Source organism: Balaenoptera musculus, chromosome 8 (genome assembly GCF_009873245.2).
Source record: "Balaenoptera musculus isolate JJ_BM4_2016_0621 chromosome 8, mBalMus1.pri.v3, whole genome shotgun sequence".
NCBI lineage: Eukaryota > Metazoa > Chordata > Mammalia > Artiodactyla > Balaenopteridae > Balaenoptera > Balaenoptera musculus.
Window position 1 is genome coordinate 12,548,994 of NC_045792.1, and position 27,426 is coordinate 12,576,419.

The 27,426-nt window shown below is 36.1% G+C and overlaps 1 protein-coding gene across 2 annotated transcripts in view; it reads right to left on the bottom strand.

The window, feature by feature from the left end:
- The window catches only part of ARHGEF12 (Rho guanine nucleotide exchange factor 12), a 144,491-nt gene extending 117,803 nt beyond the window's left edge, over positions 1 to 26,688 (bottom strand). For both annotated transcript variants that reach the window (XM_036861860.1, XM_036861859.1), the window contains exon 1: positions 26,571 to 26,688. In XM_036861860.1, coding sequence (XP_036717755.1) covers positions 26,571 to 26,602 — 32 coding nt within the window. In that variant the 5' untranslated portion in view covers positions 26,603 to 26,688. The remainder of the gene's footprint in view (positions 1 to 26,570) is intronic.
- Positions 26,689 to 27,426: the final 738 nt, after the last annotated feature.

Sequence of the window (27,426 nt, forward strand, 5' to 3'; positions counted from 1 at the left end):
AATTAAATCAAAAGGAGTGAATGTTTCTCCTCCTCCCAAGAATAAAATATCCAAGCAATGCTTAAACTGCTGAACTGCTATAGAGACATTTAAAAAATGTGGGAAATCCCACAAAAAATGAGCACCTGTCTTACCTCTAAAAAACAAACTTCAGTTTTCCATAAATAAATCTTTCAAATGCAAGGAGTTAACCAAGAAAGGATTCTTACATTCTGTTGCTCACTTGCCTAGAGAAGATCAAGATATGTTTAAGAGCAGATCCAACCCTGCAAAGCAAACTGATTAATAACACACTAGGAGAAAGGTTTGCTAAAAGAACTCTGTACTAGCCTAGTACATGACACAGTGTGTAGTGAAGCACAAACTATAATTCAGAGGCATTAAATAATATCAAGTCAATGTTAAAGATGGTATATCTATTAGAACATATAAGAACTTTGCGGGCTTCCCTGGTGGCGCAGTGGTTAAGAATCCGCCTGCCAATGCAGGGGACACGGGTTCGAGCCCTGGTCCGGGAAGATCCCACATGCCGCAGAGCAACTAAGCTCGTGCGCCACAGCTACTGAGCCTGCGCTCTAGAGCCCGTGAGCCACAACTACTGAGCCCAAGTGCCACAACTACTGAAGCCCATGCGCCTAGAGCCCGTGCTCCACAGCAAGAGAAGCCACCGCAATGAGAAGCCTGCGCACCGCAATGAAGAGTAGCCCCCGCTCGCCGCAACTAGAGAAAGCCCACACACAGCAACGAAGACCCAACACAGCCAAAAATAAATAAATAAAATAAATAAATTTATTAAAAAAAAAAAAAAAAAGAACTTTGCTTCCTGAACACAAAAGAAAACATTATTAGAGCAATAAATAGTTCTCCTGAAACCCAGATTGCAGTGCTAATGGGGACTACTTAAATAATGAGATAGCTGTGGATTCTTTTGAAATTTATAAGGTATTTTTATCGTAGTAGCGGTTATCTTGTAGTTACTATTACTTATCTAGCGTTCTCTTGAAAATTTCAGTGGCTTTAAGGGTGTCACCAAAAATTCCAATATTCAAAAGTATGAAGGTAACACAAAAACGTTTATATAGAGTACCACTTCTCTAGATTACAATCCAAGTTAGTGCCTTATAAATTAGGTTACAAAATATCTAACTGACAGTAGCTTAGTCCACTCAAAGAATCAGTTTCAGTAAGTTATGCTTTATATTACCTCCTCAGTTTTTTATTAAAGGTGATTAGAAAAGACATTTTAAAAATTGCTTTTAACTTGTTATGAAACTGTTGTAGGAGAAACAGTATTGTCATGAAACCCATGTGACTAATACTTTTTATGAATTTAATGGCAAATAATAAAAATTTTGCTTCTTTGTTACAAAGGAGGAAATATGCCCACTAATAGCCAAATCATATTTATCTTTTTCCCACAGCATCCCAAAAGCAGAGAGGATTAATCACAATGGTTGCTATTAATCATAATTGTAATATTTGCATTTACCTCACTGTAATAACTTGATTTCTTATTTTTCTTTTAATGTATTTAATTGGGATGTGTGTATATGTGTGTGTGTTCTTTATTATAAACCACTTCACATCCTTTTTGGGCAAGTGGGGTATAAACATTATAAATAATTTTTTTAAGTCAAAGTAAGTGTATGTATTCATGCATTTTTCTTTAATATTATTGATTTTAATATCTGCCTCTGCCCCAAAGTAACAACTTTTTGCATTGAGTTTTTAATTAGAAAAAAAAATCAAATCTCATTTGATCCTGTGATGTAGACGGTATGAAAGCATTATTCTCCTATATAGATTAGGAGAATTAGGCTCAAAAAACAGAACAAAAAAGTTGACTTAGTTATCATGTCATCCTTGAGGTACAAAGCTAGGATTCATTTTAGCAATTCTGACGTCCATATGCTTTCCTCTATACTACACTACTTTAAACAGAACTTTTGGCCAATACCACACGAAATTAAAATATTAGATGATACAGAAGGGAGGGAAGGACAGAGGTAAGGAGATGGGAATGGTAGGGGAAAGAAGAAAAAAAGGAAGGAAGAAAGAAGGAAGAAAGGGACGGAGGAAACAGAAGGAGAGGGGAGGGAAGGGAGGCCAACCATTCGTAACTGCAGTGAAAATCATGAAGTATCTAGAATAAACTTAACAGAAAATGTTTTAAGACTTCTACAGATAAAATTACAAATTATTATTGAAGAACATAAGAGAAGACCTGAAACTTCTAAAGAAATAACATGTTCAGGTATAAGAAGACAACATCATAAAGATGTTCATTTTCCCCAAACTAAACTAAACCTTCAATGCAAGTACAATTAAAAACCCAAGAGGGCTTTTTATGGAATCTAATAAGCTGATCCCAAAATTCATACAGAAAAGAAAAAGCCAAGAATAGCAATGAAAATTTTGAAAAAGAAAAACTGAGTAAGGAGACTTACTCTGCTTATAGAGCTTAAGTAATTTGGACAGTTTGGCGTTGGTATAGAAAAACTTAAACTGACCAAACAGAATAGAAAGATCAGAGACAACCCCACAAAACATGGAAACATGATATATGACAAAGATGGCATTGCAAATCAATGGTGAAAAGATAAACTGTACAACAAATGGCAAGATAACTGGTAATCTCTAAGGAAAATAAAACTTACTCTCTACCTCATACTATATTCATATTTTATTAATTAAAAGACACCAGTTGCAAAATATATACAACATGAATTCAAATTTGTATAAAGTTAAAAAATCTGCCCCCCTAAAAAACCTCTAAAATGTTTGAGGATATATAACTATGTAGCACAAGTATAAAAACATGCATGAGAGCAATAAACACCAAATTTACCAGAGTATAAGTGAAGAGGAAGAGTAGAGACCACAATTAGAGAAAAGTATGCAGGAGAGCCCCAACTTTATCTGTGACTTTTATTTCTCCTCCTTCCCCCCCAAATGATGATGATACATAGTAGGTACCTAGATGTTCATTATATTCTTTTTTTTTTTTTTTTGTCTTATGCTTGCAATATTCTACAAGGAAGTAAAATGAGGGGAAAAGAAAATTTTTAAATTAGATGTTGCGGCTAACTGAGACTTCTATTTAATAACAGAAAGCACAGGTTTTTTTCAGTTTTAAATTTAGAATTCATTTAAAGAATAAAACATTCTTTTATATCTCAGAATAACACTTTTGTTAAAACTAATTCCAATTAATTTCCATAAAATGATAAATATAATGCATAAGTGGCTTTTACCACCAGTTCACTGACTTAAAACTCTCTAAAATTAAATAAATAAATAAATAAATAAATAAATAAATATGCTATTCAAATATAAGACTACTTTAAATTCCATACAAGTTTTCTTCTCTATTCCACAATGAAATCTTTGGGTCTTATTTTATCATTAAAAAAGTATTCCAACTTTATTAAAATAAAAATTTTTTTAATTTAAAAATTCCAGATTTTAAAATTTCCAAGATTAAAAAAAGTTATTAAAAGCATCTAAACAACAGAAATTATTGATTTTTTGTGCTGTTCTATAATTCTTGGAAAAATTCCCATTAACGTGCTTTTCCCCAAAAGTATAGGAAAAGTTCCAAAATTATTCACATAACAGTTCTGAGATGTGAATAGCAGAACTGCAGATCAATCATCTACTCTTTCCTTCCCATAGTGTGTGATCCCTATTTGTATAATCACCAGAAGAATCAGATCCAATAAGACTGCTGGACAGCAATTAAGCTTCTTAAAACTACCTGACTCTACTTTGCCACAGTGTAGTCTAGTTAAAATTTTTTTCTTTCCTATTTATTTCTATCCACCGATGGACTATATGTTATCATGTGACCCTGAAGGAGGGAAGATGGGTAAGTTCAGAATTAGGAAACTGGAGTCAGGAGGTTGGGGTCAGAATGTGGTCATATTATTTACCTGTTGCTCACAACCAGAAAGAGATTAGCCAATACTTTGGTGGAAAAATAAGGAAGCTCATATTTGCAATGCAAGAACAAAACACTCGCTATATTATTTTATTGCCCACAGCATCATGAAAAGCTTTAAAAAAATTTTTAATGTAACACCCCCAAGTAGATACATTTAATTTTTTTTTAATAGTTACATTTATTTATTTATTAATGGCTGTGTTGGGTCTTTGTTTCTGTGCGAGGGCTTTCTCCAGTTCCGGCAAGCAGGGGCCACTCTTCATCGCGGTGCGCGGGCCTCTCACTATCGCGGCCTCTCTTGTTGCGGAGCACAGGCTCCAGACGCGCAGGCCCAGCAGTTGTGGCTCACGGGCCCAGTCGCTCCGCGGCATGTGGGATCCTCCCAGACCAGGGCTCGAACCCGTGTACCCTGCATTGGCAGGCAGATTCTCAACCACTGTGCCACCAGGGAAGCCCGATACATTTAAATTTAAATCTAACTTCAGGTCATCAAGAAAGATACCTTTGGTATCATTTTCTGTTTTTAATTGACCCTTTCTCCAGAGTCTTGCAATGGAGGAATAGTTGGCAGGATTTTTTTTTTTTTTTTTTTTTTTGGCTTTTGCTGTTGAAAGTGCTACCAGGGGTACATGTAATTTCTACAATTTGACATAAAAATTTTCCTTCCCTACTTGGGAGGTGCTGTTTTTCACTAAGATTATGACTTTAGGAGTGGTGCACATAAATTGGTGAGCAAGTCAGCTAATACTTATCAAGATAACCAGGTTCACTAAACCGGCAATCCACAGGGTGACAGATGTCAGAAACACATTATCTTCATAGTCATATCACCTATTTGTTCTTCTTAACCATAATAAATTAGAAATAAGATCTTCAACAACACATAAAATTTAAAGAATTGAAGTAAATGGGAAAAGGAAACTGAAGTTGCTAATAACCTCATTAAATTTAAATATTCCCCAAATAAGAATACCTTTTTTTAAGAGCCAAACTTTCATCTCAAAACCTTTACATTAAACATCCAGAAATTTGGGAGTCATCCTAGATCCCTCATTTTTCTTTGTCCCTCTAGCTCATTCATTGGTCACTACAGTCCTCTCCAATCCATCACCCCTGCCCTAGTGCAGGAACTTCTCATATCTCCCATTATAGTCTCCCATTTGCATTCCTAGTCTCAAGAATTACTTCCTTCTGATCTTCTATCAAATTACTAACACAGTTTTTCATTAAAATAAAAATCAATCAATTAAATAAATAAATAAAACTAAATAGAGTTTTTACTTAAAAACAAAACATCTCTAATTACAAAAGCAATATATATATTCATGGTTGAAACCCTGGAAAATACAGATAAATATAAACAGTGAAACAATCATTCATAATCTCACAACCCAGAAACATTTAAAAAATTAGCACATGGCCCAGAAGTCTTTTTTTAAGCATTATATTACATGTATGTTTTTAAAAACATAACTGGCATTGTATTTGGAGTTTTATCTCCTACTTTTCACATACCATGGACACCTTCCTATTAAGGTTTACTTGAAAATGTCTTTAGTGCTTATATAAATCTCTACGAAATGTCATAAGGTAATTTATTAACACCAGTCTCCTGGGAGCTCCTTGCCATCACCTCTTCAGAGGCACCTGACTTAGATTGGTTCTTCTTTGCCCCTTCTAGAAATAATGGTGTGGCTGACATCTTTGTATAAAAATTGATAACTAAATCTTTACTTCCTTTATGTCTTGAGATATATACCAAAATTGGCATTACTGGATCAAAAGGTTTAAATATGTCCTAGGCTTCTGAGCTATATTGTAAAATTATTTTCTATAAAGTTTAAACGAATTTATATCCTCAACTGAAGAATACAAAAAACACTGCCTTATCACAATCCTCCTTAGCATTCAGTATTCTTTTAAATTACAATTTAGAAAAGAAAAAAAAAAAAGATGAAGTTCCCAACACAGCAAGGCACTGTCTCAGAAATTTTCTGCTCAGTACCCAAGATTATGCCTTATGCTATGGCACTATACCTCTTATTTGGATTTATTTGTTCATTTATTCATCAATTCAAATATTTACTTCACGGTCTACCAGGTACTGGGAACACAAAAGTGAATAAGACAGACAAGCTCAGTAAAGCTGAAAAAATTAGTTCCATGATTCCTTCATCCAAAGCATTGTCCTCAGAGCTATCAGAGTTAGCTCTACTAACTACTTTATGGGTCTGGTCTGGGCTCAGTCCTTGAGAAGAGGCAGTCCCTGTGTTGATCAACATGACATGTGTGATAACAGAAAGCAGTGAGACATAAAGCTGGAGAAGTCAGACAAAAGCCAAGTAGTGAACGGTCTTAAATGTATGTTAAGGAACCTGCCTTTAACCTGGAGGTTATTAGTCCCCATATGCTTAAACTCTGCCTTAATCATCTGCCACAGTCACATAACATAACATGCTAATGTTCTGTTTTCATTTCAAAAGGAAACTTTATTTCACTATTATAAATTTAAAAGCCAATATTATTTGACATAGAAAGCAACAACAGACAAAATATACAAACTATTATTAAAATTTTTAAAAATTTAAGATGAAATGCAAGTAAAGCATTCCTGGAAATAGGAACACTAACAATTAGCGCACCTGTAACATGGTCATTATAGCAGCCTTGAAAAAGAAGCATTTCATGTTTTCTTCTCTTCAAATCAAAGTTATGACATGCCTCTAGCCATACAGTATAAACTGTCCTATTCAATTAATTGGTACCAGTGATTGGCCATTTAATGGAAAAGAGCAGTTAGAGTAAGGAACCGTTTCAAAAAAAAACACTCATGCACAACTTAAACTTCATTCCAATTTAAAATATATATGTGTACATTTATTTGCCAATTTTTAAATGCAGGATCAAGGCCTTTTCTTTAACAATGTGTTGGAATGCCCTATGGTCTTTCTTTTATACACCATGCTAAAATACACATGCTATGTTTATTTCCTGTTTCAGTTTCCTTACAGTGGACAAAGAAACTAAAGATAATCCCTGGACTCTTTTTTTTCCCAAATAGCTAATAGTTGTTTTTCATCCATCTCTAATTTGACAGCAATTTCTTTAGTTACAAGTCCCTACTCGTATTTCCAAAGCACATACAACTCAGTTTTCATAGAAATAACTTTCTTTTTTATGCTCATATTTCATCGGTTTTCATAATATTTAACTAAACTATCAAATTCCAATACAAGTACAAAAGGTTGGGATTATACAGTTCAACTGCAAGGAGTAGAAATATTCAAACATACTACAAGAGTAGCCTGTAGATGTAAGCATTTAACCCACTGTGGGTAAAAGTCATGCTCTACAGGAGAAATGGAGTGAGTCCACTAAATTGAGGTTAACTAAGAGATTTCAACTACTACTTTTCCCCTCTCTTCTTAAATATATTGGTCACATCTTTCAAGATTGGATAATGTTAGCTTCCCTTGATTACAGGATTTTGTGAATTCCTAAATGACCACTCATCTTTACCACATGTTTCCTCCAACAGTTCCTTAAATGTAATCAGCCACCTTGAGTCACTCCAAAACTTTTATCTTAACATCAAGAATGATACTCTTTCTTGGCACTTTTGCAGCAACTCTATTATTAACACTATTATTTGCATGCTTTTTGTCAGCCATTACAGCTCAAAAACATTCATTAAAAATCTTATAAAAGTATTCCCTATCTTAACTTCAAAACTAGAACTACATTACAGAGTTTGGCAGAAATAATGGAAAAGTCTTCACACATCCATTTGAGTTGCAGGAAGAATTTCAAATATTTCTGGAAGAAATCTTCAATTTGTGAGATAATATGCATGAATGAGACAACTTTTGCAAATAAGCACATCTTGAAAAATATATCTGCTCATGCGAACAACTTACATTTATCCTGACAAATTTAAGCATTCCACATACAAAACAAAGTGAACAAGATAGGTGCAAAACTAGAACTATGAAATACATAAGTGAGTTGGATTCTTGTTCCCCTCTGAAAAGATTACTTAAGGATTCCTCTGAAAAACCACTGAAAGTATTCTGAATATTATAAAAGATGCATGAAACATCTGATAATTTTTCACAGGAATTTTCCCAAGCTGGATGGCAGCAAAGAGGAGATGAAGAACCCCTTTTCTACTTCATGAACACGAACTAATAACTTGACACATTCAAAAGAACAGATTCTAAAGATTACGTTAGATGGTTTCTTTGAATAAAAGGCCTAACTTTTATTAGTATTTAAATGTAGAACAAAGTTGACCATTAACTATTTTCTGATCTTTCCAACCACAAACACTTGAAAGTTAGGATTCTTGGTGCTTGTTAACACCAAAATTTAAAAATGAAACTGTCCCAATGACCTTAAATCTCATGTGAGTTATATACCAAACAATGTCCAAAGAAGTATCCCTTTCTTGCTGACTAAAAGCAGTCTTTCACTGAGGAACCGATTTTTCAGGCAGACATTTCTGTAAACAAAGGGTGCATTACTGTATTTTTTTTTATTTTTTAAAATTTAATAATAGTTTGTAATTTTTTCTACTGTTACCTTCTGTATATGGCAAAAATACTGATTTTCTATTTATAATAATGAAATAAAGTTTCCTTTGGAAATGGATTTTCAATTTAAAAAGTAATGTTACAGAAGATTAAGTAACTGATAGATGAGGGATTAAATTATTTGGATACTACCTAAGTCATTTAGTTAATATCCAAATAATTTAAGTATGGGAAACAACAGCCTTCAAGATAAAGGCAAGTTCCTTTACATGCATTCAAGACCATTCTAATTATCCTTCCAGTCTCTTCTCACTTTCCCTCATCACAAACTTCATGTTCTAGCAATATCCCACACATAACAAACCATCCTTTCTGCCTAAAATGTCTATTCTATTATCCATATTATGACCACCACCACCTCCACAGACCATGCCACACACACACACACACACACACACACACAGAGACACACTATACCTAACACCCAACTCAACTCCTTACCTTAAAGAGGCTCTACACTAAGGTATTATCTTCCTCCAAGAAATTCTCTGTAACTGTATCTCCTCAGGCTGTATTATATGTTATTAGAGGCTTCGTCTTACTCATCTATATTTCTTTCTGTGGTTCCCCGCATATTCGATAAATAATTTTTGAAAGAATGACTCTTTACTTGACTAGTTTGTATCATTTAGCAATGCTAATTACACTCTACTTTCAACTTTTATCCCTTCATGAAGGATCCTTTATAAAGTACTCCCCTGGTACTCCTACTCCTCTGCAACCATTCCTTTGATTCTCTGTAACTTTGATTCTCAATAGCCTTTGAAAGCACTTCTCTCCTCCCCAAAACATGTGACCCATGATACTATATGGGCCATCCTTCTGGTGCAGTCTCATTCTTGTTGAACTCACCTATTCAAAGTACTTCAACTACCATCACAAACACAATAGCAGTAGCCAAGCCCTCACTCCTTTACATCTAGTCACCTACTAGACATTTGCACCTGGATGTTTCATAGGTACCTGTGGTGGGCAGCCTCTAAAATAACCCCCTAATTCTGCCTCCTGGAATTCATGCCCTGTATAGTTCCCTCCCACACTGAACAGAGCTGATCTCTCAGCTGAGCTGAGAGAACTTTACAAAAAAGAATGTGACTTCTGAGGTTAGCTCATGAAAGTCATTATGGCTTCCACCTTGCTGTCTATGATCACTTGACCTGGATAAAGCCAGCTGCCTCAAACACCACCATGAGAGGTCTTCCTGGTGAAAAACCGAGGTCTCCTACCAACAACCAGCACTCACTTAGCCAGCATGTAAGTGAGTCACCTTGGAAGTAGATCCACCAGGTCCAACCAAGCCCTCAGATGACTCAAGCCCTTGCTTCAGTAGCAGACATCTCAACTGCAATCTCATTAGAGACCCAGAACCACAAACCACCCAGCTAGGTTGCTCCCAGGTTCTTTATTACAGTAAACTGTATGAGATAATAAAGGTTTAGCACTGTCCAGCAGAACTTTTTGCAATAATTAAAATGTTCAATGTCCAATGTCCAAAACAGTGGCCATTGGCTACATAGGGCTACTGTACACTTGAAAGTGGTTAGTGTGACTGAAGAACTAAATTTTCAATTTTTTCTAATTTTAACTAATTTACATTTAAATAGCCACATGTGTCTTGTGGCTACCATGTTGTATAGTGCAAGTTTATTTATTGTTTTGGGATAATCTATTATGCAGCATTAGATAACTGATACAGTACCCTTAAACTAAATCTGTCCCTTACCACCTCTGTTTTCTTCTCCATCTTTCATCTTATCAGTCAACCAAACAAAAATAAAACAAAACTGTGCCTCCTCCCTTTTATATTCCACACCTTAGTGAATGGTACCAATACTCATCCAAACACCCAAGCCAGAAAGGCCCTCACTTTCACCACCTACCCTTCTTATACTACTGGTATTCTTAACATTTTCTTAATAGCTCTATTTGTCTCTTCTCTTTTAAATGTAATGTTACAACTTTGATACTTCATTCTTTTTCATTATTGAAAAATGTCTCCTTATTGGTATCTCTGCCCCTAAAACTTCTCAAGACTAATCAAGTCTTCACACTGCCGCCCAAATGATCTTTCTATAACATAACAATGATCGTATTACCCCTCTGATTAAAGACCTTCAGTGGTTTCCCACAATCCAGAGGATAAAACCCGAACTCCTCAGAAGAGCATAAAAATAATATGATGCCTCCTATCACTGCAACTTTACCAAATGTTGTGACGGTAGTCAACCTCCATGCTCTTCTCACACGGAACTACATGCGTTCTTAGAAAAGGTGAGCTATTTCACCTCTGTGCCTTTGTTCATATTGCTGCTTTACCTGAAATGATCTTCTATTCCTCACCTGTCTGATAACTACAACCCATCTTTAAGGATTCAATGGAAGTATTCATCTCTTGTTTCTAATCTGTCCAGAAAGTACTGATTCTTCTCGAGTCCCACTGCACCCTGTGCAGCTAGCTGCCTACATGTCTGTCTCCTTCTATTAGACTAGAAGCTCCTAAAAGGCAGAAAGAGTACCCAATTCAATGCTGATTCTATCTGGCAGTATAGCATAGTGTTAAGAGTGCAGGTTTGGAAGTCAGACAAACTTAAGGCTAAAATCCCAGTTTTGCCACTCACTAGGCATGCTACTTAAACTTTCTGAGTTTCTGTTTCTTCACCTGCAAAATGAAGATTATATAATAAAACGCATTACCTCACAGTGTCATTGTAAGGAATAAGTAAACTATTATGTATAAAATGCTACAGTGCGTACTACATGATTTTTAATGAATAAATGTATTTTGGATGAAGAGATTAATGAGTTACTACCTCCTAGGTGGGTAAAGAAAGGGTGAGATAGGTCAAAATAAAAGGTATCATCTTTGAAATCACTTTTGCTAAGCTACTCTAAAGAAAATTGGTAAGTAATACAGGAAGCCTCTTACGTATCTACCATGTGGTCAGAAAATGACAGGGAATGGCAAAAGGACTCAATTGGAAATAAATAAAAGGTTGAGGAAACTAAAAGGTTGAGGAAGAGGAGAGATTCTAGATGGGGTCAGATGGGAGAGATGAGAAGCCCAGCGATGACAATGAAGGCAAAGAATGCATACAGAAGGGAACTGGGGAGAAGGAGGAGTAGAAGGTAAGAAGTAGAAAAACACAAAAACTTGAAAGTAGAATCTCTCCAAGCAACAACAAGATCTAAGATGTAGTCATATAGATCCTAGGATAAATCACATGAAACTGCAAATATTGAACTATTTTTGACTAAAAAACCAGACTGGTCCATTTTTTAAATAATAAATTGGACTTTTTTTAAATAATAAAATTTGGGGGATTACATATTAATTCCATTAATTCCATTTTACATTCTACCTTTTGCCTTGAGTGCCTGAGACAATGTAGGGCTCCTAAGAAAATTATGGAAAACAAAAAATTACTTTCCTATTAAAATGTCCTGGATGTTCTGTGGAACACAATTTAGAAATTGCTGCTGTAATTTACATTAAAAGATAAGAGACTAAATAAATAACCTTCTTTGGCTGAACCCTCTCGTTTGAATTTTATACTTTCTAGTTGTGTTTGGATTCTAACTTCACAGAAATCATAGTTACCCAAAATTATGTGCAGTAACAAATACAATGAACCAAGAGTCATAAGACCTGGATTTTAAACCTGGTCCCAAATATGTATTAGCTGGGAAATACTGGGCTAGTCAATGAATGTCTCTGAATCTAAGTTTTTTCTCATCTGTAAAACAGGAATAACATCTGTCTTGTGTTGTTGTATGTATTAAATATAATGCCTAAAAAGCACCTAGAATTATACTTAATAAATGAAAGCTTATTGTTACTAAATGAGTAAACAACTGTAAAAGTGTAGTAAATGAGAATGTAAATTATTCTAGTATCATACAGACAAAATATATGAAAGTGACAATGATTTGACTTGTTAGATGTGACAAGATTGAAGTGAATCATACTGTTTGTATGATAATAACCTGCTCATTTTTAAATATGGAAAATAAGCATGGGCAAATACTTCTATAATAAATAGATTATTTATGGGCTGTGAATTTGTCATCTACCTCCTCATTATTTTTTCCAATGTGACTTTTAACTTCATCAACCCACAAAGATAACAACATTCTCCAGACGAGTCATATCGATAACAAACTTTGCAAGCTGGATAAGCAAAGATTTCCTTATTGCTAACAGTGTGAGGAAGCAATGCTAGCTAAAATGAGATATGGTAAATATTTATGCAAAATTAACAGAACTTTACCCCACAGGGAGGCTGCAAGCATGGGAAAAAGCAGCTTCCCAGAACTCAGCATAGCGGATGTCTGTAGATCTCCCTAAGGGCTATAAAGTCTCCACATCCATAAGAATGCTTCAAAGGGCATTGCCTTTTTGCATGCAGCCTCTTTGTAAGTCTGAAACCTAGCAAAATTCTCAAATTAGAATTCTCTAGCCTTTCTCTACCTAGAAACAGTACTTATTAAATAATGATTTGGTTTGTGGGCTTCTTTCTTAAACCAACTATCTGCCTATCTCTGTTCTAGATTCTCTAGGGTTACAAAGAAAATGCAAGAAAACAATTCATAGCTAAAAAGAGTTAGGTTAAAAAACAATACACTGAAATATCTCTTAAGCAAGTTTTCCAATGTTATGGCATAAAGAATGGCCAGACTAAAACGATTCATGCCACGGAATTGTCAGTAACAACAATAAAAACATCATTTACAAAGAAGAAATGAAGATTAAAAGTAACAATGTATTATGGCACAGAAGATGCATCTAGAGCTAGAATAAAAGGGATAATATTTCTTTAAGTGGCAGAAAATATAAACTAAATGACAAAGAAGAGATCACTACTATAACAAGAAATCTTTAAAAAGAAGACATAGTCTCCATTACCACTTAACCAAACATAGATACTTGCTAAGAAAAAACTTAAACCCAATTTGCTTATATCATTTGTTTCACAAAGGCCCAATCACTTACTATTAAAATCATTCATCTGCTGCCTTTTCTTACTCTTACGTACTCAATATAACAATTTTTTGAGTCACTTCTGTTTTGTGTGCCTATAATAAATAAATAAATAAATAAAACTTGTATTAGATGGGCCTTAAACTTCTTTTATTTATTTATTTATTTGACTGCATTGGGTCTTCGTTGCTGCGCGCGGGCTCTCTCGAGTTGCGGCGAGCGAGGGCTACTCTTCGTTGCGGTATGCGGGCTTTCTCATTGCAGTGGCTTCCCTTGTTGCGGAGCCCGGGCTCTAGGTGCGTGAGCTTCAGTAGCTGTGGCGCACGGACTCAGTAGTTGTGGCACACGGGCTTAGCTGCTCTGCGGCATGTGGGATCTTCCCGGACCAGGGCTTGAACCCGTGTCCCCTTCATTGGCAGGTGGATTCTTAACCATTGCGCCACCAGGAAAGTCCCTTCAACTTCTTAAAAGAACTTTGGAATAGTTATAATGGAAAATGATTTACAAGCAACACATATTCGGCTTCAAAAAAGTCCAATGTTTACAGATGTATGTATATAGTTTCAAAAAATGAGTAAGAAACCGAAATACAATGTAGCCATTTTTTAGAGGAAATGAGACAAAATCCCTCTGGAAAAGGGAATAAATAAATAGGTGATTAAGAGTAAAAAGAATAAAACATAGTTTAGAAATTATAATGTAAAGACAACACTTTAATGGTTTTGTTGAAGACAAAATCCACTTTCTGGGTTTCATCCAACTGATTCAAAAGATCCACTGACTGATCCAGCTGAGCCAATCATAGTATAAGCAAACCTGAGACCAGTAGGCCAGAAGAAAGTGGGCATTGGAATCATAATCCCAATTCTTCTGTTTAGAAACAATGTGACCGCAATTCTGTTTAGAAACTATGTGACCTTGAGCAAGGTAGTGAAGGTCTCAGAACATCATTTTTCTCTGTTTTAAAATAGGAACAACAATATTTAACTTACATAGCTGAGAAAAATTTAAAAAGACGATGCACAGAGAGTACCTAGGACAGTGTTCAGCATTTAGTATGTACTCAGTAAATATAAAATCCTTTATCACATCCCAAATTTCCTTATAAAACTAAATTTCATCTCATTTTAAATGTTCATTTTTCACCTAGTTTCACCTTGCCACCTTTCTAATGTGTAAACTATTAGAGCAACAAGTCATCATGACTTAAGCAGTCTTCCTAATAATCAAACTACTGTAGCTTCCAGAATCTTCCACTGATCAACTCATCACCGTATTTATCACTGGATGACAAAGTATAGGCTTAATGGGTTGCTACTACCTTCAAAGAGGTAGCTAATGAGTAGAGAGGTTCTCCTTCAAGTAGTGACTAAAGCAATGCCTAATCAATAAAATGTGACTTCTTCTATGCAAAAGCAATGGACATCTAAAAGCTTCTTAAATTTCAACCTACTCCATGCCCTTTTCATCTTAGTTTAGATAACTCACCAAAATCCAATTAAATTGAAAAATAGAAACGAAACATAAAAAGATAGTATATGATAAAAAGTAACATTAATTTTTTTTATTTAAAAAATAAGATAAATTTAACTATTAATTATGATTTCATACCACTACTTCCCCAAAATACACATGACTTCTCACCTTAACCTTCAACACTAATCAATGAATATCACTCTTACAGGTAAATTTCTTAACTCTTAAATGTAAATCAGCAGGTAACAAGAACACAAAGTAACTTCGCCAACACAGTGACCTACACAGGGTAGCCATTCAATATTTAACTGAACAAATGAATAAACAAATGAACTGATGTTGTCAAGACAGAACTGGACAAATTCTGAGTGATCAAAAGCTGATTGTCCTAATAAGACCCTGCTGTATAAAAAAATAAATAAAATAAAATTCAAAAACAAACAAACAAAAAAAGGTTGACTGTCAATCCTAAAAAGTCTTACTGATTCTGTAACTAGAGATGTTATTGTTTCACAGTCTGAGTTGAAATAACTGCCTCTTTAGTCTATTCCTCACTTCCAAATGCACCTTAATTCTAAGAACAGCCTATAATTTGAAATATAAAAGAAAGGGAATATTATCACAGCAAGGAAAAAACACTGTCACAGCAGTAGCAGCAGCAAATACATATGAATTAAAAAATCATTTTAAATGCATAGATCAAAGTTGTAGGAAACCTAACTAATTTCTGAAGTTTAAACAATAAGAGCTATTATAACTTACTGACCTCTTTAATGTACTTAAATACATTCTCGTTTAATCTTCATGACGACGCTAAAGGTAAGTGATATTATTCCAATTTTTACAGATGAGAAAACTAAACTGTTGTTCAGAGACGTAAATTTGCCTAAGGTCTTCCAGCTTGTAAGCAGAACAAGTCTGACGCACCAAAACCCAGGCTCTTTTCTCTACATCATCCTCATTCATTTCCCTTTTACTACTCCTCTCTTACAAAGGCTAAAAAATTAAAATTTATGTATATATATATATATAATTAAGAGCTACAATATCTTTTCCTTTAAAAGCTACTTTTAATCTCTAACAAAGAGAAAATCTCAAAAAGAATTCTGCCAGGGAAGTCAAAATTAATATAATTACTAATATTTATCAATAGATATATTTTACTTAATTCTTTTTTTTGGAAACAAATTATACCTTGTAGCCTGTTATGCAATAATTGCATGGTAAGAACCTTCTCTCTCTTTTTTTTTTTTTTACTATTCACATCCATTTACTAACACACCCAATTTACTTTTAAACACTGTCTCAAGAATTCTGATCATGTAGGGCTTCTGGATAAATACACAAGAAACACAAGTAAACACAAATACATAAGTTACAAGAAACCACAAACCATTCCCCAAATTACGCAATTAACAAATGCAACTAAAATGCAACCAAAGTGCAAGTATATTATTCTGACAAAGGTACTAACAAACTATTATCTCAAAATGAATGTTTTTCAATCATGATACAACAGAAAAATAATATGAACAAAAGGCAAGTCAAAGAGTTATTCTCCATGGGAAAAAACTGCTTATTATTATTTTTATTAAAAATACTGTATTGCCCCAAAGCCAGAATCAATCCAATGCCAAGAAAAAATCAAATTTAAATAAAATTTTATGTACAAGTCCATGATAGCCAATTTTGTACTTCAGTCACTACGTGGATTCTGAAATGAGATTAACAATACAACTTAATTAAAGAAAACTAAAACTACTTGGATACCTATAAAGACCACTTTAATCTAAGTATTTCTATGCACAGTGAAAGAAGCCAGTTAAGAAAACATAATTAGATAACACTATACTAAAATAAACTATTTTCATCATGTTATATACAATAATTTATTTATTCACTAGCCTGCATAAATCCTCTTTGATCACCTCATTGTCACCTGCCAATCTACAAACTGAAGAAGGGATTGTATCTGTTTAATTTGATTCCCACTGTTACATAACACCCCCTCCCCAAAGAATGTCCTGTGAAACTTATGATTCTAAATCCATAATATAATGTCTATTACTCCCATAACCATAGAAATGATAAGTAAACTTACTGTATTACATTATATGCTAGTAAAATCTATGAAGTCTTGAGTCAAAATGGAGGCTTTAAAAAGGCCCTCAGATGAACTAACCTAAGCAGTTGAAAGTGACTAATTATTTCTAAACTAAAATTAGACAGACTCACTTCCATACTTTTATATCATCTTAGGGATCTCCTTAAAGATTTGATAGAACCTTTCTCTGCACAGCAAACAGCAGAGGTGAATACAGAATTTTTATAAATGATTCTGATGTTCTTCTCCAGAGTAAATAACATCACTGACTGGGAACTCCCAGAAGACTTAGAGCCATTAAGGGCTGGGATTCCTTTCAATTGGCGTCATTCCAACAGAGGCTCAGTGAGAAATGGAACCTCCTGCAAATCAAATCTGTTGCAATGTTATTTTTTCCCAGAGGTTAATTACCTGCTTATGCTACACACACACACACACACACACACACACACACACACTAAAGTAGAGAAAAGGAGGAATTGTTAAAATAGATGACATTCTGCTGTAAGCCTCCTCCAGAAATACTCAAAATGAAATCAAAACAACTTTCTAGCTGTCAAATTCTAGACACACTTCATGAACATCCTTTCCTACTTGACACCTGTCAGTACACAGTACCATTACCTCCAACTAAATAGTAAGAATTTACTAAAAGAAGTTACAGTTTCAGATTTTATCTTTCAGAGATACTCAGTGGAATATTTATGGGTGAAATTGTGATATCCAGCAACTGCTTCAAAATAATCCAGTGGAGAAGTAGGGAAAGGAAACAGATGAACCAAGATTGTCCATACACCGAAAGTTATTGATGCTAATGATGAGAACATGGAGGTTTATCATACTATTCTCTGTACTTTTGTACATGTTTAAAATATTCCATAAAAAAAAAAACTTTCACATTTAACAAGCATTTATTGATCACCTCCGGTGGTAGGCTATATTATTGCTCCTAATTATTCACTCTCCCGTTTCCTTCCTTAAGAGGATTATACACCCATTATCATTTGACTTGCAATGCCACCTGTGGGAGGAGTATACATCCATGGCCCACTGACAATGAGCGTGACCATATGACTGCTTTGGCCAAGGACATGTGAGTGATGTACACCTTGACTGAGTACAAGTTTTAAAAGCCATTGTATGTTTGCATGAGCAGTTTTCCTGCTCTTTCCCTCTGCCACAGTAATGGCATATTGGGTTCCAAAAATGTTTCAACCAATCCACAGCTGACAAGATGCAATGTAAGCAAGAAGTAAAACAGTAAGCCACGGATATCTGAAGGTGTTGCTATGGTAGCACAACCTAGCAAAAGCTGATAGATACACCTACTACAGGCTAGGTACCAAGAATATTAAAATATTATAAGAATGTTTAGGAAAGTAGACACACAAAAAAATGAATTATAGTTATCTTTGAGGGGAGAGTCTGAGAACCAGAGGTGTATATGAATAGGGCTAAGATCAGAGGGAGACTTTATATAGTATTATATCATATTATCTATCACTTGAATTTTCATGCGTGTGTACGTGTGTGTGTGTGACCTGAATAACGTCATCTGGATAGCTGGATAATTTGGGCGATTTTTTTTTTCTTCCTTATGCTTTTTAGCATTAAAAGTGAATAAAAATATAATAAAGCAGATAGTAACTGATTAAAAATGAATAAGAACTATCCTTCTACCCTTAAGGAACTCGAAAATTAGTTGCAATTTAGCTTTAAAGAAAACTTCTTCCCATAAAACATTCATTGTTAATTATTTAAAGTGGCAAAGGCTAACTGCGAAAACAACATTTTTAAAAATTAGGAGTATAACACATGCAATTCTATCAGTTTGCTCATCCCAAGGTTTCAGCAAAGCAAATATAGGGTCTTGTATATGGGTGGTGCAGCTACCGATCTCAGAGGAAATTCTCTCAATTACATTATTTTAGTATGCCAATTAAGCTGGTGAAGAAGCTCGCTCTAGGTGTTAAGTTTTGTGAATAAGCCTTAACCATACACAAGCCTTAACTAGAGACAAGGTATCTACTCCACTAAGTTAACCCATGTAGGGTAAAATTATTTTAAAAAGCATTAGAAGGAAAAAGAAAAGGAAAAAATTCTAACCATCTTGTGGTGATTAAACAACACTTGAATGGTTACAGAAGTCTCAAGGCCAATAAACTAATGCTTTACTACATGACTATGTTTTTACTTAAATTTGAGCAATAACCTGCAAATATGATTAGGGACATGTCCGCACTTTTCATCTTAGGATCTCAAAGCACTTTACAAACATTAATTTAACCCTCGTATCGCCTGAGAGTTAAGTATTATACAGCATTATAACCATCTATCCTGCCACTACAAAATATTTAAATACCCCTTCAGCAGTACTTGCCCTGAGGAGGTCTTGCCCAAACAGCCAAAAAGACAGGAAATAAGCTGACAATGCATGTGCCACCAACAATCTCTGAAAAGATCAGACCTTTACCCACAAGAACCACTTCCCCTGAGTAAACCACAGAGACTGTACAGGACAACCACAACAGATCAGCTTGTGTCTGGAACACAGGCAGAGTTTTCCATCTAAAATCTATGGAAAGATATGTCTAAGCACCTTCACAAGGTATCATATGCATTTAAGTACATAAGTGTATTTGGGGGACTTGTTACTCTTCTGGACAAGACATAGCCACCTTCTGCCTTGTATGGTCAATTTCACATATAATTTATTCAGACGCTGAGGAAGTCTCCAGTTTTTCAACAACAGAATAATCTACATTTTCTGAATCCACAGAAGACCTGCAAAATCCTCCTTAAGCTCGAGTGTGTGAACCTAAGATCAGCATTTAAATGTAATATTTAACCAAAACTGTAGTCTCAGAGCAATATCTTTAAATGCCTACAATAGGCATCAAAAGACAAAGCAGTGTGACAAGTGGCTAAGAGTAAACATTAACTACACCAGGTTTTCTTACATATTTCCAATTTCTTCATGAACTGTTACTCACAGTCCCACGACAAGAAATCTACTTTTTCACTGCCATTAGACCTGCTTCTCTCTCAACACTGGGAAGCCACCCAGGCCTATCATGTGACTGTGATCTCAAAAACCAGGATTCAGCACTTGAATTAGTAAGAGATCCTGTTTTGGTATGAATCTAAACTGTCAGCTGCATTGGTGCGTGTTAATTTAGTACGGAAAATTTAGTATATTTCTCCTTTTACTGAAAGTCAGTAATGCATTCTTATGCAATTTAGGCAAGGCCTCTGACCTTTGGCACCATCATGTATTACCTCTGCAAAATCAAAAAGCTGAAAATTATTCTTGGTACTAGCTTCGTAGGTTTGTCTTGGGAGTTAGAAACTCTCTTATAAACTTCTTTCTTATATGGCTATCTTGGTACTCTAGATATCCTAAGTAGAGAAAGTAAAATGCCCTAAATCTGGCCTGTTTCCAAAATTCTAAAGTTTGAGGAAACAAAATCACTAGCAAAACACAAAAGAACACAGACATCTATTTAAATACTTTTAAACTAAGTATCAACGATAAAGGTCTACTAATACAACATTCAAAAGCTCTATAATCTTATATATGTATATATCTTATAATAATTTAAGTACCCACTTTTTCCTTCTGTTACTTATCATTAATAACAATTCTTGTAAATACAGTAAGAAAGTAAAACATTATTTCAACATTAATAACAGTATATCTTACTCGAAAAATACTGCTAAGCATTTGAAGTCTATTTCTTTTCACCAATATGTGGAAATAACTCGAAAAAATAAAGTAAAACAACACACGTACAAACAATGGAAAAAATGACACACAATTTAAGATAAGACTGAAAAACCACCACAAAAAAAAAAAAAAGGAATAACAATTTACAGATGTATCTCACCATATGGTAACAGATATTTTACTTTAAAGCTACAATCACATCTCTTCACTTACTTCTAAGTTCAGAGATGTTTCATCTTCATTTCTGATGAATTTTCAACCAAGGATGGCTTATTATTTGCTACACTTTTGACACATAATTGATAACACTGGTTACATTAGGGGCACTCATTCATATTGGAAAGAATCACTTCGTAAACAAGGCTTTTATAACATGAGTAATTGCTTAATTAGTCGATTTGCTAATTATGCTGTTTGTATAAACCTGTTTGTTTGTTTTTTTGATGGTGACATCTCCCGCATCCATTCTAAAAACTATCTAAAATAATACTGAGTTAAAATGATCTTGAGAATCTCTTTACTCATAATTTTGGGCTATGCCTGGAGAAAACTGAAGACCCCTGTATTACAGTAAAACTAAACTGGAACTTGCTGTTCTAGCATATGGGTAAACATAAAATATAGAATATCATACTTTGTAGTAGGACAGCGCCGAAAGAAAAAAATCATTTTGCGCTAGAAGAGCAGTTGGAGAAAAGTTAACAGAATATTAAGAGGAACAGGTTGATTTTCGGACACGAATCAACAGAACATACAACTTGGCTAAGCTAAGAATAAGGGTGGGGGAAGGAAAGGGTGGTGGATAACTGTCTGAACCATTCACAGTCACATAAACATAAAATGGGAGGAGATCATTATTTAGCCTGGTACAGCAAGTATATACAAGTAACAGGACAACTTAAAAGAAAAGTCTGTGCTAAAGATCAGGAAAAACTTCCTGACTACAAGATCTATCAGATTGTTGTTCAGTCTCCTGAGGAAGTGACGAGAGCTTTATCCTCTAGAGATACTTAAAATTAGAATGGATAAGGTACTAGAAAGCATCCTGTAAGAGAAAAATCCAACTCTGATTTAGTCAGCTTGGAAAGTTACAAGAGAAGTAGGACAGAAAAAATACACATAGAAAGACAATAATTTAAAATGAAAAGTGGGGGACTTGAGAGCCAGAAAATCTAGGTCATATCTTGGGTCTATCCTTTCCAGTTTTATAATCTTGACCTAAATGCTATGAGTTGCCTAAAGTGTAAGCGATGATCTGCCTCACGCTGAGTTGAAGAACTACACTACTACTGGATATCATTACATACATCAGGGTATTTCACACAAAAGGAAACAAAATATTTATAATTTTGCTGGTTTTAAAACTTCAGTTCAAATACCACTATTTTGAAGATCCTTAATTATTAAAAGGAAAAGGAGCATGTCTTCAAATGAAGTTTTAAAACATCATCCAAACCAAGTTTTAATGGTTGAGACTTAATGAAGTTAAGCTCCCTGTTTGTGAAAATGTGGCATGGTCAATTTCTAGGAGATAAGCAATTATATGATAAGAAACATTTCTAGTAACTTTGTTAGACAACCATGATGTAAAAGCGCTTCTCCAATTACCTCTGGAAAACCATTAATATATTCTGCTGCTTCTATAACCCGTATCAGTTTGGTAGGCAATTCATACCCACTTCTAGACAGCTTTCAGAAGAGACAATCACATTTTGTTTACTCAAAGATTTTCCAACTGTTTTCCCTAGAATCACAATGCTCCACAGAAAAATATGTAAAATCCACCATTTATGGGTTTCATCAATGTATGCCTCAAATATCATTTCCTAAATTGAAATTTTAAAAAAATCGTACATGTTAACTCAATGTTACGTGCTACATTTTAACAACTGGAAGCCACTAATGTGTTAAGTGGTATTACCAGGTTAACATACTTTTGTAATGATTCAAATAAAGCTTCTCTTGTCATCTCACTGAATACATATGAACATCTTATAAATGTGCCATTTATCTGTAAGACTATAGCTCTGTACTTTTAAAAAAATTTACTTCGGACTGTACATGTTGACTCGTGTAAAAGCGTACAAGTGAATGTACTACTGCATACCTGTATGAATCAGGATTTTAAACCGAACAACTAGGAGAAAAGACAACATAAAATTGAATACAAAGCTAGCACTGTGATCCAGGTCCCCACTTTCAATTTGGTATTTACCAAATGACTGATTTTATAAGTGAATGTGACAAATAATCTCACCTTGCAGATGACTCAAGCAGCCTTGAAAATAGCACACACACAGAATTTTTTTTGTTTTGTTTTTTAACCAAAAGCATTCTTATATGGCAGTGTTGGCAGAAAACGTATCATGAATGAAAACGTTAATTACTGGGTAAATGCATATGAAGCCACAGGTTTCCAGACTCATTTTAAAAACTTGCTTCAAAAAAAACCAAAAAACACAAAGAACAAAAAATTTGCTTCAGTTAAACAAGCTTAAAGCTGACCTTACAGTGCTAAAAAAAAAAAAAAAAAGCCAATATATTTAAAACCTTTGTTTATAAATCAAAAACAACAAAATCCACAAGTCCTAGACAAGACATAAGTTCATTTACTTCAACAAAGACCTTTATAACAAAATCCCACCTGTATTGTCCCTGAAAACTCATTGTTCTAGAAGATAGCCTGAAATAATTTACTCAGTCCGTTGAAAAAGCATTCTCTCCTCATATCCCTCAGAAGAAATTCCAATTGCCACAGGACCCCTAAACTCTCAGGGAGACACAAGCATCTAGGAGGATTAGAAACAATTAGGATATATTTTAGGACTGAATGCAGCAATCAGTGTAAACTGAACAGCAGCAATCAGATATTTCTACCACTTTTGAAGCACTGGTTCTAAAAATTGAAAAATATAGTCTCCAGGTCTCAAAGAAGTTACAAAGCAAGACACTGGATGGTATTCAAAAGCTGCTTAGATTTTTTTTTTTTTTAACAGTTCAGATACACTACATAAAAACAGTAGCTACCATGAACACATAGTTTGAGTTTTAAATTGATAACTACGCCTTTAAAAGGGAGGCTGGAGAGCCTGAGGAGTAGAGGATAAAGAGGAAAAAAATGGGAGTAAACAAATGTGTTAATTTAACTGCAAAATAATAACAGGATATAACAGAGTTCTGAGTATCCAAAGTAACCAATCAGAGCCTAAACATAGTTGAATTCCATCCCAGCCTCAGCACGTCCCTAACACAAGAATAAAACCCTTCTTATCTTGTTCAGCCATGTGTCGCCTGCCACAAACTGCAAAACAGAACAACGCCCAAAACCAGCTAGTCTGATTTCAACTGAGGACAGACAGACTCTGTAGTCAGAAGCACCACAATGAAAGAACTCTAACTGACACAGCTGGCCTGGTGGGTCAGCACACTCTACAAAACAAAGCCACACCACATACAGTACTTCAAACTTGAAAGGACCTTTAAAAAGGCACTGTTAATTTGCCAATAGCTCTAGAATCAGCAAAATATACCTACAGGGCACTGGAGTCAGACAATGAGAAAAGAGGATGAGGTAGGTAAGGCTGAGAAGAAGCTAGGAACTATTCTATACCCATAACTTTATTAAGGCATCCTGGCACAGAAATAACACTAAACCAGTACTTCCAGATTTCACCCCAACCTATGTTCAAATCAGGGACAACTACTCTCCTAAGAGCCAATGGACGCTTGATATTTACAGAATAAGATATGTTTAAAGAAAAAGCAATGGTCACATAAGAATAAATCTTGTGTGTGTGTGTGGTGGGGGGGAACTAGTAGTAAATTCCAAAGAAACACAAATCTATACTGTCTCAGCAATGCACATTAAATTAGGTGGCTTTTAAAGTCTTTCTTCTTTTAAAGAATATGTGAAATCAGGCAGCACCTGAACTCATTGCAGAATATTAATACCCAAACCAATTTGCAGATTCATCTTATACTTAGAATATTCATCTCGTAATCCTTTGTGCCTAGCACAGTGCCTGGCAAAAAACAGGCATTAATTAATTTCATGCTTATTGTACATTTTTATCTCATCTAAGTTATAAAAAGAATACAAATCCCAAGATTTTATTTCCAAGATAATGGAAAGAGGAAGAAAATCTCTGAGAAGCAAAGAAGAAACGTCATTACTTGGGGCCTTTTAGGTGATTTTCATGCGGAATGAGCTAGTGACCCTAGGTTCTGTTTCTACAAAATTAAACACCCCTACTATTGCAATGAAAACTACCAACACCACGTTAGTTCCTAATAAGACTTGTCTGCAGGGTCAACAGAGAAGGCAAGAATTGAATGAACAAGGAAAACAATTACCCACACACCCATGAAAGTGATTTCTCAGAGGCAAAAAACACCCTGAAAGGAAAAGGAATGGGAATAACTAGAAGAAATCAAGATAAGCATTGTTGCTACTCGTGTTAAGTGTACTCTCAGAGAAGCTGAAAATTAAACACAGTAAAAAAATACACAAAGAATAAATAGTTTAAATATTTAATGGAATCTTTTAGGTGAACATTCACGTGATACTGAAAAGCATCAACAGGAACAGGAAATTCTGTTTCTGGAGTAGCTGTTATGGTATGACAATGGAATTTGGCCCTTTTAAAATCAACAAATGAGTCTTACAATTGGGTGAAACTCTCTTATTAGGAAATTCAACTACTTTCTGCTGGAGTACTATTGTTGTACTTCTCATCAAAGTGCTTTCTTTGGCCCCTTACTTCAGTTATTTGATTTTTTTTTTAAATGATGTAATTTGAAGGTTGACAAAAAAAAAAAAGCTGACTGAAACTTGGGACCTGGATACAATGTCATAATTAAACTGAGAAATAAAATGTAGTAAAGGAACACGCTTTTATCACTTAACCTAATATTCCAAAGAATAACTCTTAAGAGTAAGGGAACTCCACTGAAACCACAAATGGTTTAGCTCAATTCACCAACCACCACCAAGCAACACAGTTAAGTACTATAAAGGACTCACCCAACTCAACAAATCCACCTGCCAGCTTCTACTACATAATTCGCTTAGGCTTTACACCCCTTAAATGCAAATGTTTCTGGAATATGAAATCCTAAAAATGCCATAATTAAGATCAAGCCCCATGATGTTCCCGCGCCCTTTTTCAGTTCCCTGATACTGTTCCCACCAGGAACCTGTGATTTACTAGTACTTCCAACATTCTGGAAAACTATTAGATAATAAGCACTGTGCAAGTCAATGCTTCAAGGACATCAAATTCATAAATCATGCGACAGTCTCAGAGTGAAGTTCACAAACAGAAAGTCCTAAAATGCAACAGGCTCTAGAGAACTACAGGACAGGAGTAAAACTGATGATGCACCAATACCCCAGCCGACATGGGGCACTGACCTTCACCCAAAATGACCTTCCTCTCTCTGGTTCCAAGATCAGTACACAATCCTAATGCACACGAAGGGCAGAAAAACACAATCGTGGCTTTACCTACCCCTCCTCCGAGAATCTGGAGAAAAGTTTCTCTCCAGAAAAAACAAAACAAAACTACGTTTCCAAATTCAATCAACCGGGTAACTTGGCAGCAACCCCAGACTAATTGCAGAGCTCGGAAATAACCCTCTGTCCGCTGCCTGTCAACTTCACTCGGCAGAGGCAATCAGCAATCACTGACCCTCCTGCTAGGTCGGGCCCCATCCAGGGAGGCTAAGCGCAAGGGGAGCTTCATACCAACCTGTCGGTGATAGTAGACTGTGTGCCACTCATTGGGGCCCTTGGCGAGAGGTCCTCCTTTTATCCAACTTGCATTTTACAGTAACACCTCCACCCCACCCCCAGCGCTCCGGGATCAGGCCCGACTCCGTAGGGGACACAAGAGTCCAACTCAAAACTCCATTCAGTCATCTAGAACGTCCGACTGGAAGTGGTCAAGGAAAGGGGATGTGAGTGGGAGCGAGGCAAGTTATCTCCCAAATCAAGCCGAGCAAGTCCGCCAGCAGGCGAGTTCTAGAGCTAGGGAGCGATCCTCCTCGGCAAAGCACCGGAGAAAACTTTGTCACGGAGGGAAGTCGGCGAGCCTCGGGGAAGGCGGCCCGGGAGTCCCTCCGAGGCCGGGGTGGGATCCGCTCGGGGCTGGATGTCGGCTCCTCCTCGCGGCCTTGGGGGCCTGAAAGTCCCCGCGCCGGGCCGGGCCCGATGGGCTCCGCTGTCTATCTGGGGCTGCCGGCCGCTCTTGGCCGCAGCCTCGGCCGCGTCTCGGGCCGCCCCGCGCCAGGCGCGCGCGGCTCCATGGCCCCGGACCGGGGGACACCGCTCGTTCTCCTCGTCGCCCCCACCAGGCTCCGGGCGCCGGGACAAGCGCGGGTGCCGGGCAAGGGGTGGGGGGGGGGGTCCCGCAGCCGGAGGTGACAGGAACCTGGTCTCTCAGCTCCGCCGGCTGCTACCCATCCTTCGGAGGCCCGGGCTCTTCCGCGGTCTGCACAGGCGGCGGCGGCGGCTCCTCCCCGACGCGCCGGTAGGCGGCGGTTCCCGCGAGGGGCGGGAGGTTCCCGTCCGACCCGGCCTCGAAGCACCAGCGCCGGAGGCCGGCG